Source organism: Arvicanthis niloticus, chromosome 13 (genome assembly GCF_011762505.2).
Source record: "Arvicanthis niloticus isolate mArvNil1 chromosome 13, mArvNil1.pat.X, whole genome shotgun sequence".
Lineage (NCBI taxonomy): Eukaryota > Metazoa > Chordata > Mammalia > Rodentia > Muridae > Arvicanthis > Arvicanthis niloticus.
This window is the reverse complement of record NC_047670.1, coordinates 76,018,957-76,035,955: the sequence shown is the minus strand read 5'-3', so window position 1 is coordinate 76,035,955 and position 16,999 is coordinate 76,018,957. Positions and strand designations below refer to the sequence as shown.

At 47.6% G+C, this 16,999-nt stretch overlaps 1 protein-coding gene across 2 annotated transcripts; it reads left to right on the top strand.

The window, feature by feature from the left end:
- Positions 1-6,947: 6,947 nt before the first annotated feature.
- On the top strand, positions 6,948-16,354 carry LOC117718769 (keratin, type II cytoskeletal 72). Of its 2 annotated transcripts, XM_034516643.2 has the most exons (9): positions 6,948-7,400; positions 8,525-8,739; positions 11,336-11,396; positions 11,770-11,865; positions 12,356-12,520; positions 13,143-13,268; positions 14,239-14,459; positions 15,022-15,056; positions 15,836-16,354. In XM_034516643.2, the coding sequence occupies exons 1-9, from the start codon at positions 6,948-6,950 to the stop codon at positions 16,024-16,026; spliced, it is 1,563 nt and encodes a 520-aa protein (XP_034372534.1). In that variant the 3' UTR covers positions 16,027-16,354. The 2 variants fall into 2 exon arrangements, with proteins under 2 accessions (XP_034372534.1, XP_034372535.1); XM_034516644.2 differs by lacking the exon at positions 13,143-13,268.
- The last annotated feature ends 645 nt before the right edge of the window (positions 16,355-16,999 follow it).

Sequence of the window (16,999 nt, the reverse complement as noted above, 5' to 3'; positions counted from 1 at the left end):
TGAGGGGAGGGAGGGAGGGAGGGAGAGAGGAAGGGCAGCTCTCACAGGAGGCAGTGTATCTGGAGGCTTCAGAGGCCTGAAGTTTACTTGGTTAACAACAGAAAGAAGTAAAGATTGGAGCATAGGCACTTGAGTGGGCAAACTTGTTTCTAGTTGCTGGGGCATGGCTGGTGAGACAGGATGGGTCTCAAAAGAGAAGCATGGCTGCCCCTGGAGACCCATTCTCTTCTGCTGAGAGCCAGGATTGTTTCCTGTAGAGTGTGAAGAAGAAATGACACCCCAGCTGCCAAATAAACCAAATCAAGAGGACTTGAACCTGTCTGTGACAGTGTATTTTGCTCCGATTCCTCAGCTGTTAAGTGGTTAATCACAGTGGTTACCATATGAAGTTGCCATGACAACTAAATTTAAGGTAGTATTCGAGAGTCATTTATCTCATTGCCTGTTGCCCAGAAAACTTCATAAGTGGCTGCTCTTGGTATCATGAGGTGCAGAATGTTATTCCAAGAAGCTCCTGTAATGAGGGAAGCAAAGAAAATCTATTAGAAATCAGATTATCTGATGAACATGAACTTAGGATAAAGAACATTAAATGGTATTTCTGCTATCTAATTTCTATGCTTGGATCCAGAGAATGGATGCCAATTGCCCCAGTGGACAACCCCTTAAATCTGAATGTCTTAACACAAAGGGTCTAATTTCTCACCCACTGTCTGGAGCAGGCTACAGTACCTATCTCCCAGGGCTGCTCCAGTGGGTGACTAATGATCTTAGGCTTTTCTCAGCTAGTGTGCATGGGATTCATGGTTCCCAAGATCACTGAGATAGAAGAAAAAAAACCCCACAAAGGCTCCTACTGCTTTATCACTCCAGATATGGTTCTTTTCAATGACACTGACTTTTCTATGGCCAACACTCCATGATTCCATATACCAGTAAAACCTCAAAGGAGGCTGGGAGATCAAGAGGAGAATCGTCTATCTGTTATCATCTGATTGTCTCTGGAACAAGCTGCCTCAGTCTGAGAGTTCCTTTGCCTTTGGCCAGAGCTGAGAGACACTGGGCACATTCTCCAGAGTCCATACAAGCAACATTCCCTTTTGGTTTTGACAATAACCCTGGACATATTACTATAAGTTACATGAGACTGCCTGTTATATTTAAGTCTTTTTTTTTCTTAATAACTGTTAAGAGATGCTTTCTACAGCTTCGAGAATTATCTATATGGCAGCCATGTTTTTCATTTGAATGTGTAAATTCACTGAGTATACCAAGCAAAAGAATAAATAACAAGTAGCTGATAGAGAGATACAGCAGGTACATAGCAAGCGTTGTAAAATCAGGCACTTGTGGCATATGGCAGAGTTGACAGGAGTAGCCTGGCACTGAGAGTACAAAGGATGACATCATCAAACCAGGAAGCCAACTGGGAAAGCCCTGCTGAGACTGGGGTTCCTAGTAGAGTCCCAGGGGGAATAGAGATCTGGTAAGGCTTTTAAGAGTGCTTAAGTGCAAGGGTACAGATGTGGAGTTGAGTACTTACAATCAATCACCAAGCAGAAGTGATTGGGAAGCTGAGGCAGCCAGCTGGAGTTTCTGATAAAACACTTTGATCATGTGTGAGTGCTGCCTGGCTGAACTCCTGGCTTCCATTCCCTCTCCAGAGATTTTTATATCACGGGACAAACGATAGTAACCTCTATTGGAAATGGCTGACCTTCTGGCTATTGTCAAGGATACAGTGATTTCATTCAGGCTGTTTAGCTCATCCGTTCTTTCCCCGTCACACAGTGAGGGAGGCCAGCCTATCTCTGGACAAGGTGGGGGACAGTTTGAGACAAACATGCTTGGATCTGAAGTGAGGAGGAGGGGACTCTTTCCAGACCCAGCCACCAGTGAGCTCGAATAGCACATGACACATTACCAATACGATATACTTTACAAGGAGGTGATGCCAATCTTTCTGGGTTTGGAGAATTTAAGTCTATTAAATGATAAAGTGGCAATGCCTTACATAGTGTCTTTCAAAGGCTATGTCTTGAAACCCTGGTTTCCATAAGATAGATAGCCAAAGTGAGTGCTTTGGTTAAAAAGGCTCTGGACACTCTGAGCCTTTCTCTTGTGAATAACAGGAGTATTTTATGTCTGATATAAAGATCAACTTTCTCTCTTTTTATTCTCTGGTTTTATTGAAAAGTACTCTATTTATGAAAAGACTTTCTGCTCATATTTGAAAGGCCAGAAATAGTAAAAAGTTGAAAATACCCTCCATTCTTAACCTACGTTGACACTGTCTGTGGAAAGGGTCAAGGCTTATAGTATCATTTGGCCAGAGGAAAGCAAATACCTTTGCTGCTGTTAACACAACTGACTCCACCCATTTATTTATTTACTTATTCTTTACTTTTATTTTATTTATTTTTTTAAATGGAGTCTCTCTATGTGGCCCTCTCTATGTAGCCCTGGCTGTTCTGGAACTCACTCTGTAGACCAGACTTGCCTGAACTCATAGAGATCCACCTGCCTATGTCTCCCAAGTGTTGGGATTAAAGGTGTGCACTGCCATTCCCAGTTTGGCTTTGATTTTTTAAAGGAAAACTTTAAGGGTCACAGAGTGGTAGGTACAATGCTTCCCCACATGCCCTCTGCCTCACAGAGGCACAGCCTCCCCCACCAATAGCATCTTCCCCCTCTCCAAGTGGTGTGCTCAACATGGTTGATGAACTTACATCACAGTGATTACAGTGACTGCAGCCCATGGCTCGATAACAGTGCTGGGCAGTCCTTTTATGTTTGTTTTTACATTATATTTGTGGAGTCCCAAGGCTGGTGTCAATGTTTTTCTTGATTACTCTCTACTGTATATACAGATGAAGGGTCTCTTAGATTACTCTGGAACCCACTGATTAGGCTAGTCTAACTAGCGGCTTGCTCTAGGAATCCCCTATCTCTGCCTTCCTTACATTTTATTACAAGTGGTACAATACATCTATTTGGCATTTGTGTGGTTGCTCGAGATCCAAACTCTGGTCTTCTTTATGCATGGCACACTCTGTATCTGTAGCGCGCTACCTCGCCGATAAGGAGAACGCCACACTCAGGATTCTTCTGACAGCATTTATTGAACAGCTCTTCAAGATGGTGAGAAGGGGAAGGACGCCGAGCTCAGAAAGCCCGCTGCTTAAATAGAGCTTTGGGAGACGTGCAGATCCCTCATTGGCTCAAATCTTTCATCCAATTGTCATACTCGGTTTTCACGCCATGCGCAGGCGCATTCTCAAGTAAAGCTTCCGTGAAGAACCAGGAAGCAGAAGCCTGCGCCATCTTTTAATGGCGAATGCGGCTCCTCACATCTCCCCCTTCCTTATTAAACTGCAACAACAATCGAGGACTGTTAGGTTGCCGATCTAGCCCACCGTTCTACCGATAGGCGTTCAAGGCAGTTAAACAGTACGAGACCCTCCACACCTTTTATCCCGTGCAACGGGAACCTGAGCCCCGGGAAGTGTGGAGGACCACCACTAGGATACCTGGTGCAATGGGAACACGAGCCCTCAGGATATCCTGTTAAGTGATGGTGTCTCATTGTTTAAGCAGATTCAACCAGGCTTGAGGGGATGTTCCCTGCTCCACGGCAAGCAATGCTTGTGTGATCACCACCTTATCCTTTTGATGTTGTTGTTTGAATTTGCAGAGCAACCAGAGGGTAAGCAGCACTCCCCCAAAGATCATGCAGCCAAATAACCCTACCCCCACCTCAGTCCCCAAGTCCAGGGAATTGGGGCTCTGACTCCTCATTAACTTCTTCAAGCTGAACATGGGCGTTGAGATATTAGAAGAGGAATGAGGGGAAGGGTAAATTGAAAGCATCTGAAGTCTGTCTTAACTGCATCCAGCTGGAAGTCCAGGGCATCAGTGAACATGCAGGTGATAAGATTCATTCTCCAAAGCTGTGTATTCTGCAATATACAAATCTCAAAACAAGGTTTAGTATCAAGATAAATTATTTTGATTCTCTGAAATCTAGTGTTCTGGAGGCCTACCTCTGTCATGTCTGATCCATATAATTCTGGAAGACATAACTACTACCTTAATGACCTCATCAGAAAACACATAGAAAAACCTTTTCCAAATCAGCCTTTCCTTAAGCCAGTAACCAGAAAAACCTTTACATTGAGTTTTTACCCAGAAAAATATTATACAACTCAGAATCACACCCATTTTGAAAGTTAAATCAATTAACATTATCATTCTGCTTAGTTCTCTGTCTAGAGCAGCCTTCTATTTATTCCTCGCGTCTTTAAAACTGTTTTCATCTGTTTTTACTCACTTATTTCTTGCCCCATTTTCGTTACTATAACCTTTATCTGTTTGGCTCTCTTGACTCAGAGCAGCCTGCAATTTACTCCTTGCATCTTTAAAACCTTTTTCATCTGTTTCTGCTTATTTTTTGCCCCATTTTTGTTACTATGCAATCACCTTTGTTTCACTTCCGAATTCAACCAGCTCCGTCAGTCGACTGGTTCTCCAGCGCAGGGTGTCTTCCACTGTATCCCGCTTACTGGAGTTCAAACATTGAGTCTCTGTCAGTCCACTGGTTCTCCAGCGCAGGGTGTCTTCCACTGTATCCCGCTTACTGGAGTTCAAACGTTGAGGCTCTGTCCAAATTAGCCTTTCCTTCTTAGTTTTCTTCTCTATCCTAGTTTTCTTTTCTATTTTATTAGCGCTCTCTCCCTTTTCTGCTTCTGATAGGCTATCTTGTTGTTAAGCCAAACAAGATCCACCATACCTTGCAGAAAAGCGTCTAGACTCTCCGCGCCGTCAGTTCTGAATCCTCTGCGAGCCAACAGGGTCCTTCGTGACTGGTCAAAACCCCGAGATGTTCGGCTTCATCCCGGGTTTTGGTTCCACTTGCAACGTGCAAAGGAGAACGCCACACTCAGGATTCTTCTGACAGCATTTATTGAACAGCTCTTCAAGATGGTGAGAAGGGGAAGGACGCCGAACTCAGAAAGCCCGCTGCTTAAATAGAGCTTTGGGAGACGTGCAGATCCCTCATTGGCTCAAATCTTTCATCCAATTGTCATACTCGGTTTTCGCGCCATGCGCAGGCGCATTCTCAAGTAAAGCTTCCATGAAGAACCAGGAAGCAGAAGCCTGCGCCATCTTTTAATGGCGAATGTGGCTCCTCACATGTATCCACTGAACACCCCTACCCCAGCTCTGGTGTAGGACATCAAATAGGCTTGGATAACTATATTGCAACACCATACTGTCTTAAAAACACTCTACCACTAAGTGTGGAAGTAGGCTAACAAATCTCGCACAAGAGATCTGCCTTTTTCTTAAAACCTAAAACAAAAAGAAAACAACAAAAAAATAACTTAGCACTTTTTCACATGATACCTTATTAATTTCTCAAGAATGGGTGTTTCAGGCCAAAAGAGATCCAGTTTAACCAGTTCATCCAGATTTCTGGGATGCAAGTCCCATCCCAGAGTGGTCTCATCTGTCTTTCGTGGTAGGGCTTTGCTTTTGAAGGGAGACATTCCTGTCTTGGTCTACCCACCTCTAAGGGCAACGCAATCCAAAAATGAATGGTACAGAAGTCACCTCCAGACCCTGAGGTGACGACACAGCCACCTGCTATCAGAGGCAGGTGCCAGAGAAACCCCTCTCCTGGGCCTCAGCCGCCTTTGATCTGCCCACGTCCCCACACATAAGATTCCTCAGAAGCCACAGGTGTCCCTCCGCCATCTGTAATAAAGGCAGTGCAAGGGTGAGGAGCTCCTGATTCATCCGGCAATGGAGCCCTCAGGGGAAGGTAAGATCATGTTTATCTGTTCTCTGAGGAAGAGGACACCTGGCCAGAGAGAAACAGAGATCTCTGTGCCTTAGTTTTTAGGAAAAGGTGACTGCAAAGGTTATCTTTTGTAAGCCAATGTTCCATAAGAATTATCCTCTGTAAACAGCTTTCTTACTTTCCTGTTCTTAAATGGCTAGAATCAATAAACTCTTGTTCTTGTTGTGAGGGAAATACAGGTTAAAAATTGAGTGAGTGGGATTGAAATAGTAAACTGTTAAAAGCACAGCCTGGAGTTTTTTTTAAGGGCTTGTTGATCTCACCCCTCCCTCCGGCAGCACAGAGAGCCCACTTCTTCCCCATGGGGACACCTCAGGCTCCTCTATCTGTCCATCTTTGCCTGGCGCCGCCATCTTTGCCACTCCCAACATCCACATCACACTGTCCAATGTGGGCAAACAGCTTAGCTGTTATTATGCCCTCTGACTGGCTCACTGGAAGCCATGTCAGTTGCCCCTAGGGACTGCCCCAAGGGGAAGCTCCGGTGTGACGAAGAGCCCTGTCTGAGACACCAGTGTCTTTCAAAGTCATCCCCAAATGTACCAAGGCTTGCTCTGAATCCTGGGAGTAGGGGAGAGAAGAGTTAATCTCAGCTTGGCTGTCAATCACATGGGGAGTTTCTGGAGCAGAGCCAACCTGGACATCTACTCCACTTGGTGCCCTCTTCCCCAGTCCTCCACAAGCCAGACCCACTGGAATTTTCTACTGAAGATCTTGGTAGTGATGACCTACATAATTGGAGGGATACCTATAGAGATAAGGTTGTGAAATTATTATAATTCAGGAGACGAGCACGGGAAATTCAGGGTTCTGGGACATTTTATAGGGGGTTCGTGGACAGGTGAAGTGGAAGAGACAGAAATCTTTGCAAGCGAATGGTAATTTCCTAAATGAAGGACACAAGAGATGGTCCCCCCCCCTCCACCCCAATGACCCAAAAGGGGTTTCCAACATACAAATTAGCTGACTCCATCCTGCCAGCCCAGGCAGGACTATTTAAGGGGTGAGCTGGGCCAGGAGAGCAACTGCATCCGTGCCCCAGGCCTGCCTGCTGCCGCCCTCCAGTCCTTGCCCGCTGCCAGCCATGAGCCGCCAGTTGACCCTCTATCCCGGTGCTGAACGCCTGGGCTTCAGTGGCTGCTCTGCCGTCATCTCAGGCCGTCTCAGCGGCAGCCATGCCTCGGTCCGGGCTGGAGTCAAGGGAGCAGCATTCGGCAGCAGAAGCCTGTTCTGTGTGGGGGGAGGCCGGCGGCTGGCCTTGAGCTCTGCAGGGCGAAGCGGCGGCTTCACGCTAGGCCACGGAGGGGCGAGCGGTGGGCGGCCGGGGGGCTTCGTGGGCACAGTCTTCGGCAGCGCGGGGCTGGGGCCCACATGCCCATCTGTGTGCCCGCCCGGTGGCATCCCCCAGGTCGTCCTCAACAAGAGCCTTCTGGCCCCACTCAATGTGGAGCTGGATCCTGAGATCCAGAAGGTTCGCGCACAGGAGAGGGAACAGATCAAGGCTCTGAACAACAAGTTTGCCTCCTTCATTGACAAGGTGGGTCGCTCTGCATCTGTTAGCCCTAGGTTGGTTGCGTAGCATGGTGTAGAGCTCCTGCTCTGCGGCTGATGAGTAGGAACTGATGTGAGCTTCCCTTCCGCATCTGTCAATCAAGAGGGCTTAATAATGTATCTTACCCAGTGGGAAGACACTGGGACCAACTGTCCTGTGTGCTTAGGACAGTGCCTGGTACATTCACCCAATGAAGGGGAACCTTATCCTTCCTTCCATGTGGGACCAGGCTTTGGGAAGGACGGGAGGCATATAGCATGAGTCCTACAATGGTGTCCAGTGTTAGACAAGAAGGTAAAGACCCAGATCCAGAACAGGGGAGGGGCACTAGAGGGACAACAGTCAGGGGATGTCATAAGGCATGGAAGTCAAAGTAAAAGAAGAGGAGGCAGATTTCCAGAAGAGGGGGCAAAAGGGCTAGAAAATTCCCATCATCCTTAGGGGCCTTTGCAGGGAAGGCATACCAAGGTGTTCAGCAATGGCTGGGGTAGCTGGAAAGGGGTCTTTGGAGTGTCAGTAGCAGGGACCCCAGTGAATGGGAAAGAGACAAGAAATGGATTTCTCTCACCGGGACACTCACATTATAAGAGATCTTGGCCATGAGGGTGGTAGGGACATAATACCAATGGCCGGCTTTGATGAAGACATTATTGCATATCTGTGCTGCCTGGTGACTCTTAACAACTCAAGGCCTCTGATTCTGTTTTTCTGGCTTTTATGCAAAGGAATTAGGCCTGGAATGGTGAGACACAAGCCCATGTTGATAGAAGAGTTGATGTAGTTTCTCCTAACTTGTATGTGTCCTTCTGTCTCTGTGCTCAGAGACAGGTAGAACAGGGAGGCTGGTGAGCAGAGAGGACCAGACAAGGGAGAAACCCTGAAGTATGTGAGAACTGTGAACAAACCGAGGCATCAGCCAGTAGAATCTAAGCTCTGAGAGAAAGGGAACATTGTCCCGCCAGAATGCCCAATTTTTCTCCTCTACTCCCCAGTTTCCAGCATCTTGAGCAAGAGAAACTGACCCAGTCATGTGACAACTCACCAGGCAGGTGATGCTATTAGTTAAACCTCATGGGAAACTGTGGGCCATGGCTGCCTTTGGGTTCCAGGTGCGCTTCCTGGAGCAGCAGAACCAGGTGCTGGAGACCAAGTGGGAGCTTCTTCAGCAGCTGGACCAGAACAACTCCAAGAGGAGCCTGGAGCCCGTACATGAGAGTTACATCAGTAACCTGCAGAAGCAGCTGGAGATCCTGTCTGGGGACAGAGTGAGGCTGGACTCAGAGCTGAGGAACATGAGGGAGGTGGTGGAGGACTGCAAGAAGAGGTGAGAGAGAGGCAGAGACAATTACTGGACAGTGACCGCAGAGGGTTCCCCGTGGACAGTTTTCCTTAGCTCCTTTGTCAAGACCGCTGGTATTTCCCTCACGTCCCATGGAAGAGACGCTTGGATAGAATGGGGTTGGAAAGATGGCAGATATACCCAGAATGCTCCTCCTAATGTTCAGGGAATCTGTCTAATTTCTAGCCCTGGAGATAGAAGGCCGGGTCTGGAACTCATCTGTGCAGCCCAGATGGCTTTGTGGTTTCCCTAAGTAAGGTTTCTATGGCAGTTCCCCCAAAGAGAGACACCCCACCAACCCTGGAACAAAATTTAAAACTAGGCAAAATAGAATTCAGAGTGTAGTTTGTCGTGAAGTGTACATGCTCTGTGGAAGTATCTCATCTCTCAGGAGAGAGCAGATTTGAAACCAGATTGAGAGTAAGCCGGGAAGGAGTATAGGGGCACAAACCCGGTATTTGGAAAGTTTGCTTCCAGGTGCCAAGTTTGTAGGGACAGGCACCTGCTGCCACAACTCCAAGGGGTGGAAATGGTCAGAGCTGGCATAGTTCTCTTGTTCTACATTCGAAAGATCTAACCACCTATTCTACAGTGCCCCTCAGCCAGAAGCCTGGCCTGAGCTCTGCATAGAGCCTAACAGAGCTGGTCATAGCCTTGACCATAGAGAGACTATGGGATCAAGCTTTTAAAAAGTGCTTTCAAACAGTTGCAATGAGTACAGGACAGCTGAGATCAATGGAACTCAGATGGGACCAGGTGAGTAGGTTCTGCCGAAGAGGGACAGAGAGTCAGGGTAGAGGCTGTGCTGTCTCTGGGTCTCCCACAGGGTAAAGATCTGGAGTTCTTGAACTGCTATTCACTGAGTGGCTTAAGGTAAGCCACTCAGTCCTCTCAGACTGCAGCATTAGTAAAGTACATGTGACATCAAACGCAGGTAGCTGTCTGGACACCCGAATGAGCTTCTGAGAGGAAAATGGCAAACAGCAGTGTGTTGGCATCTCTTAAAAGCTTAAAGTTCAGCCCAGGGCATGTGTGCCTGCCTGATGCCCAGAGTCCTGAATGTTAATTTTAGCTTCACTATTAGCTAGCTGTGTGACATTGGCCAAGCACATCCTCCCCACCCCATCCTATACAACATCAGGACAACAGAACAGACTTCATAGAATAATACAAAAGATTTTATTGGCGTTGTGGTGGAGCATGGTGGCACACACCTTTAAGCTCAGCACTGGGAAGGCAGAGGTAGGAGGCTTTCTGGTTTACATAGTGAGTTCAAGGACAGTCAGAAATGCATAGAGAGACCCTGTCTAAAACAGAAAGAAAGAAAGAGATACAGGAAATAAATGAGATGATGAAACATTTAGCATGTCGTTTGGCATGCAGCAATGAAAAACAACAAATATTACTTGGATTTATTGATTGTTTAAAGTTATTAGCTGAAAAACCATTTGTAACTATTGCCATTGCTTCTGACAGTCTTCTTGATCAAACATTTCCTATGAATCTTAAGAAATAGATACAAACTACTAAATCTATAAAAGTCATGAAGTCTAATCAGTCTGGCAAGTAACGTATGCCTTAATTTTTGTCCTGAGGCAGCAGACCTTACATGTCTGTATGACCAGGCAAGGAGTTGAGTAAGAGTAACATTTTATCATATATGCCATCTGAAAGCTTTCAGATACCTGCCAAGCTACACACAAAATCTGGGATAAATCATACAAACCGTTTGCATTTATCCAATATCGTTAGAAAATAAAGGGGGGCAGCCTTAGAAAACCTTCCAGGCATATTTACTTGATTGGTCTGTTTATTTAGTTATATTAGGGATCGAACCTAATGCTCCTTACATGCTAGGCAAGTGCTCTGCCACTGAGCTACAGCATCAGCCCCCCCAGTTACCTCATGAAGAACTCGCTTTTCTAACTCATACTGATTTTGTTCCATTTACACTTTCTGGGTGGAGGGGCTGCCAGTGATGTACTTAGGGATACAAGAAGATCTGAAAAGTTTAAGCATATAGAAGGAACTATTTTTTAACATTAGACCTCCCCTTCCTTTTATTGAAGTAAAATATATATAACAAAATGTTACCATTTTGAGCTCTTCAAATAAAAAAAAGTTAACAATATTTTCCCCTAATATACAATGTATCTACATGAAAAACATTCTAGTGCAATCTGAACACTAAGCTTGCTTCACCTGAAATGGAAGTCTGAGACTGGCATAAAATAGTTTCAGAGTTACCTCTGCTTTGTGCCCTGGGCCACGGTCACAACAATGGGGTTAGGGATGGGTCAACCTTTCTGCCACAACATGGAGAAGGCCACTTGTGAAAGGGAAGTGCAGTGGATCCTGCATGTTCCCACCCCGGTGATGTCTCAGGCAAATCGTGTCAGGGCAGACTGTACATGGATTGAGGAGACAGAAACAAATACTCCTTGAATGGTGCTCCTTCTCGGGGAGGCTATGTGCTCCAGGGTAAACACTCTGTAGCTGTGACACAGAAACAATGGCTTACCACACGGTGGACATCTGCAGGACTTAACTGGCCTAATGGCAAGGCTACTTTCTCCCACAGGTACGAGGTGGAGATTAACAGACGCACAGCTGCTGAGAATGAGTTCGTGGTGCTGAAGAAGGTAAGAGTGGGCACTGTTGGGGTGGGAAGAAGGTTCGAGCATTTCTAATAGTCAGTGATGTCCGTAGGGTAGGGGAGAGACCCTTGGGCAACTCGGTTCCTTGGAATTCTAACATCTCAGCTCCTTCTGCTCAATCCCTCCCCTGGAGTACCTGATGCCTCTAGAACATGCACACTTAGAATTCAGTGTAGCTCCGAGGTATTCTGTTGTATTTCTGGTGTGGCCACTGAACTCACAAGAGTTAGTTTCTGCCTAGGGACTGGGCCATTCTTAAAGCATTAGGTGAAGGAAAATGAAGAGTTAAATAGCCTCTACTCTGAGTGGTAGGGTGGGCAGGTTGGAGAGGGCAGCCTGACCATCACATGTGCCCCAGGATGTGGACGCTGCTTACATGAACAAGGTGGAGCTCCAGGCCAAGGTGGACTCCTTGACAGATGACATCAAATTCTTCAAGGTCCTCTTTGAAGGGGTGAGCTCTTTACCAGCCTCTCTCAGGTAGCTTCTCCTAAGGGTTGGGAGGAAAGAGCTTTTTCTGGTGCAGCTAACCTTCACCTAGGTCATACTAAGGGATGGGCATAGAGTCAGACTTTGAGGAGACCACAATGGAGACCACCATGGTGTTTGTCCTCCAGGCTTGGCAGGGAAAACAGCATGGGAAGGTGCTTTGGGGGACCAGAGAAAGGCATATGAACCTTGCCTGGGTCTTCAGGGACTGTCTCTGAAGAGAGGAGGTCTGGGAAGGGGAAGGTGGCAGGAGACTCCCTTGAGGCATTTGAGTGATACCTGGAGTCTTGACATGATTAGCAATGTTGGCTCTGGAGAGGGGTGGGAGGTGAGTACAGTAGAGTGCCATCACTTGGGATAAAGTTCAAGGAAACCAGTCTCATCCTCAGCTGAGGAAGAGTCAGGAGAAGTGGTGTCCTCATGGTGCCCCTAACAGACTTTCCTCTGGCCTCCAGGAGATTGCTCAGATGCAGTCCCACATCAGTGACACGTCCGTCATTCTGTCCATGGACAACAACCGGCAGCTAGACCTGGACAGCATCCTTGCCGAGGTTCGAGCCCAGTATGAGGAGATTGCCCTGAAGAGCAAAGCGGAGACGGAGAACATGTACCAGTGTAAGGTGAGCCGGGTGCACAGTGGGCAGAGAGCTGTGGGTACAGCTCTGTGTTCTCAGAGTGCACTCATGCATGTGCGTGTGCTTGTGATTGTGTACATGCACGTGTGGGCCTGAATATATGTGTGGACTTAGCTGAGATTCCTTTGTTTTGGAATTGAACCTTGTAGAAATGCTTCCCTGTGGTCTAGGGAGGTCAGTCAGTCTTAGCAAACCTTACGGACAAATACAGGCTTAGCCTTTCCCTCACTGTGGCTCTAAGTGACAGATGAGGCCATGCCTGCTACAACCCTCATAAGCCTGTGAGTAATCCACACATCTCAGCTTTATTTCTTTGGTGAAACAAGGGTAGAAAATGGACTCTGCCAGGCCACTGTGTTCAAGAACCCAAGGGCCCTGCTGAGCTGGTGCAGGACCCTGCTCTGTAGAGGAAACTGTTGCTTTTCCAGTTCCTTCCATCACCCCGCTTCACATCCCTTCCTCTTTGGTTGGTGTTTAAACTTCCCTAACATGGAGACCATAGGCATGGAACACTGCCTCCATACTGAGCACCCCTCCCCATGCTAAGTGCTCCCAATTGGGTAAGTCCTTAACCACCTTGCATCCTTCTCTTCTGATCTGACCACAGATCCAGGAGCTGCAGGCCACTGCAGGCCAGCATGGGGATGACCTCAAACTCACCAAGTCTGAGATCACAGAGATCAACAGGCTGATCCAGAGGATCCACTCAGAGATAGGAAACATGAAGAAGCAGGTGGGTTCTTTGCAAACGAGACAGTGAGCAGGTTTACTCGGTGCCAGTCTGGGTGGGACCATCCTCATCTGGTGGGATGGACTGGCTGTGATTCACTCATCAGAAACTGTGCGTGTTGGCAGATCTGGGGGCTGCTTATCAGAGGAGGAGAGGACAGTTGAGGAGAAACCTAGAAATCTGTTTGGTGACAAAATTAGTTGTTGCTTCTTCACTCGTGGAGCAAACTTCCACTGGAAGGGGGCATCCCTCCCCCCAAAAGGGCTGGAATTTAGACCACCACCACTAAAGTCTTAGCTGGGTGAGCAAAACACACTCAAACTAAAAGACTGAAGAAGCCCCAGAGTCCTTCCATGTGCAAACACACAACACCAACAACTGCTAGATTGCAAGATTCCTGACTGAAGGTGCTTGTCACTTGCTAAGCCTGCCAGTCACGCACACACATCTTTCAGGGCTGTTCTTGCCCTGAGTGTGATTCTCTGCTGGATGGGTGGGCAGACTGAAGGCATAGTGGACTTATCAAACAGGTATTTTACTAAGAGGAACGTATTAGCTGCCATATTCCCCCCAGATTTATGGACACCGCCGAGACACCCTGCAATGTGTACCCTCTAACCACAGGGAGACTTTCATCCTTAGACTTAGAATCTGATAGCTGGTGGTTTCTAATTGAGTGGGCCAGGGCCAGGGGCACACACCCAGGTATCCCATCTTCTCTATGCCCTTCTTCTCTCTCCTTTCAAGTGAAGATGTCTAACTTTAGAGGCTGAGGCATGAGTTGGGTTGGTGGCAGTGAAGAAGGGGATGAGGTAGATGGTGCTTAGAGTCAGGGAAAGAATAGACTCACCTCCAGTTCAGTCCAAGCTGGACCATACAGTGGGATCCTGAAGCATTTGTTACCCGTCAGCATCAGGGGAGGAGGGCTGAGCAAGACTTCAGACCCAAACTGACAAGTCTGTTTGTTCCTCAGTGCTCCAACCTGGAGACAGCCATCGCTGATGCTGAACAGAGAGGGGACTGTGCCCTCAAGGATGCTAGGGCCAAGCTGGACCAGCTGGAGGGAGCCCTGCATCAGTCCAAGGAGGAGCTGGCCCGGATGCTGCGTGAACACCAGGAGCTCATGAATGTCAAGTTGGCCCTGGACATGGAGATCGCCACCTACAGGAAGCTGCTGGAGAGCGAGGAGAGCCGGTGAGGAGCGACACCCTTGCCTGGGGACAGTTTTTGCTTTAACAGGAAGGTAGAAGACAGTTTGGCTCTCTTTAGGCTCTACTGAAGTGAAATCACTTGACTGGTGTGCTTGCCTTGTGGTAGGGAAGACATAAATTAGACAGTAAAATGGACCGACTTGTAAAATTCTTAAAAGGCTATGGAAAAGCAAGTATCAATGCCACCCATATTAGAGAGTGTCCCCTGGCTCTCTTCATGGTTCTTGGATGGGAGAGAGGGAAGAAAGGCTCCCAGAGCCATCCAAGTTCAAAGTCACTGTGGCAAAGTCCGAGCTTGGTGAGGACCTTGAATCATTTTCACTATCACTAGAAAACAACTGGGTCGTACTTCTGTGAAACAGATGGCCCAGGAGCCTCTGGTATAGAGAGGCTGCCTAGAGCAGACTTCTCTTCAGAGGTTGCTCAGTAACTAGAAGAAAGGAGGTTGTGAGGGGGATGGGGCTTGTTCTGACTGGAAAGACTCAGGTCTCCCTGAGTAGATGTGATGTTTGTGGTGGATTTACCTGTTTGTTCTCTTTCTCTAGGATGGCTGGTGAATACCCAAATTCTGTGAGCATTTGTAAGTATCTGCATGTCCTGGTCTGTCCTTGGTTATCTTATCTGGAGCCCATGCAGCTCTAATTCCATGGTACAAAGAAGTCATTGGAATCTCAGGGAGACTGGGAGCAAAGAAGGGGTTAAGGATGGAAAGAGGGGTCTGGTTTCAGTGGCCCAGGAGAGCAACAGCTGGAGAATAATAATACATTGAAATATGAAAGGCAACAATCCACGGATTCCCAGCAGTGTGCTGCAAATGATGCTTGGCCACAGCACTCTTCTTCCTACTCCTGCTAGAACAGCACGGCCGCTCCCTTAGCTTATTTCTCTGTAAGGAGTTCAAAGTTTTATACGGATGTATAGACCCAGACCACTTGCAAAAGAGGTTGAATATTTGGGGTTAAATACAGGAAGCCATGGTTATGAATGGTGTCTACAAAGATATCTCTGTAAACACACACACACACACACACACACACACACACACACACTACACATACATACATCATACCCCCCTACACACACACTACACATAACAAATACACACACGCACACACACACACACAGAAACACACACATGCACTAACTCAGGTTCTTAAATACTCTCACACACACATGCATGTACCCATGCAAACATAAACACACACACACACACACACACACACACACACACACACAGAGACAGAGACAGAGACACACACACACAGAGACACAGAGCGAGACAGAGAGACAGAGAGAGACAGGAGACAGAGAGAGACAAAGAGACTGACTGAGGCCGGGTTTTTCTGTCTCCCCTTCCAGCTGTCATCAGTAGTACCAATGCAGGACCAGGAGGTTCTGGCTTCAGTGTGGGCTTTGGTGCCTCAAGCAGTTACAACTACAGACCTCTGGCCCTGGAGGTGAAGACCAAGGGCAGCTGTGGGAGTGAGCTCAAGGATCCCCCTGCCAAAAGCTCAGGCAGCAGCTGTGCAACCAAAAAGACCTCCAGATGACAGACAGGGGCTGCTGTGAGCAGACCTGTGGACCCCATTCTCTCGTTCTCTTCCCTTGGGTCCCTTTCCAAGTCAGGAAGCGTTTTCTCCATCACTGAAATCCCAGCCATCCTCCCAGCCCTATTTCCCCTGGCGCAGGGAACTGTCGGGTGGGGGAAGGCCAGCCAGTAATATGCCCTCTCAGTGACCCCTCCCACTCAGTTCTTACTGGGTAGCTGCCCCCACACAGAGACGAAGCACAGACCTAAGATACTTCCCTGAAGCCAACTGCCAGCCTCTGTCTGTGTCTTCCTCCAGCCTTCTCTGTTGTCCTCTGATGAGGAGTCTGTCTCTCTGCTTCTCTTGCAATAAATGATTGATGGATGCCATCCTCCTAGTCTTTTTCATGTTGCTGTAATAGAATACTTGAGATCGGATATTCTGGTTTGAACTAGAAATGTCACCCCACAAGCTCATGTTGTGAACAGTTGGCTCCCAGCTGTGGTATTCTTGGGAGGTCCATGGAGCCTTTAGAAGGTGGGTTCTGGCAGGTAGCAGGAGGTCACTAGGTCTTGAAGGTTATACCCAGCCTGGGCTTCAGCCCACTCTGCTTCTTCAGATAACATCTGAGGAGTCTGCCCACACTCCACTGCTGTGGGCAAGCCAGATGGATGGTAACCCTCTCAGCTCATAAGCCAAAATAGTCTTCTTTCCCACAGGTGTTTTGAGTATTTCAGCTGGTAATCTATAAAGAACATGGTTTATTTTGGCTCACAGTTCTGGAGGTCTAAGAGCAGGGCACCAGAGTCTCTCCATCTCCTGGTGATAGTCTGGCTCTGAGTCACTGCATGGTGAAGATGCAGACAGGGGAAGTGGGCATGTGTGTAGGGGTCCTGTGTTCAAGGGTGAGCCTGTGTCCAAGGGTGAGCAAGGGAAGTTGTCAGGCTCAGTTAATTCACTTACTATAGAGAAAGTCATTAATCCAATCATGGGG

Bases quoted from the DNA above. Each gene is read 5' to 3' on its own strand.
- LOC117718769 (XM_034516643.2), top strand. From the start codon at position 6,948: ATGAGCCGCCAGTTGACCCTCTATCCCGGTGCTGAACGCCTGGGCTTC. The intron at 11,397-11,769 runs GTAAGAGTGGGC...CATGTGCCCCAG, and splicing joins AGTTCGTGGTGCTGAAGAAG to GATGTGGACGCTGCTTACAT. The intron at 12,521-13,142 runs GTGAGCCGGGTG...ATCTGACCACAG, and splicing joins AGAACATGTACCAGTGTAAG to ATCCAGGAGCTGCAGGCCAC.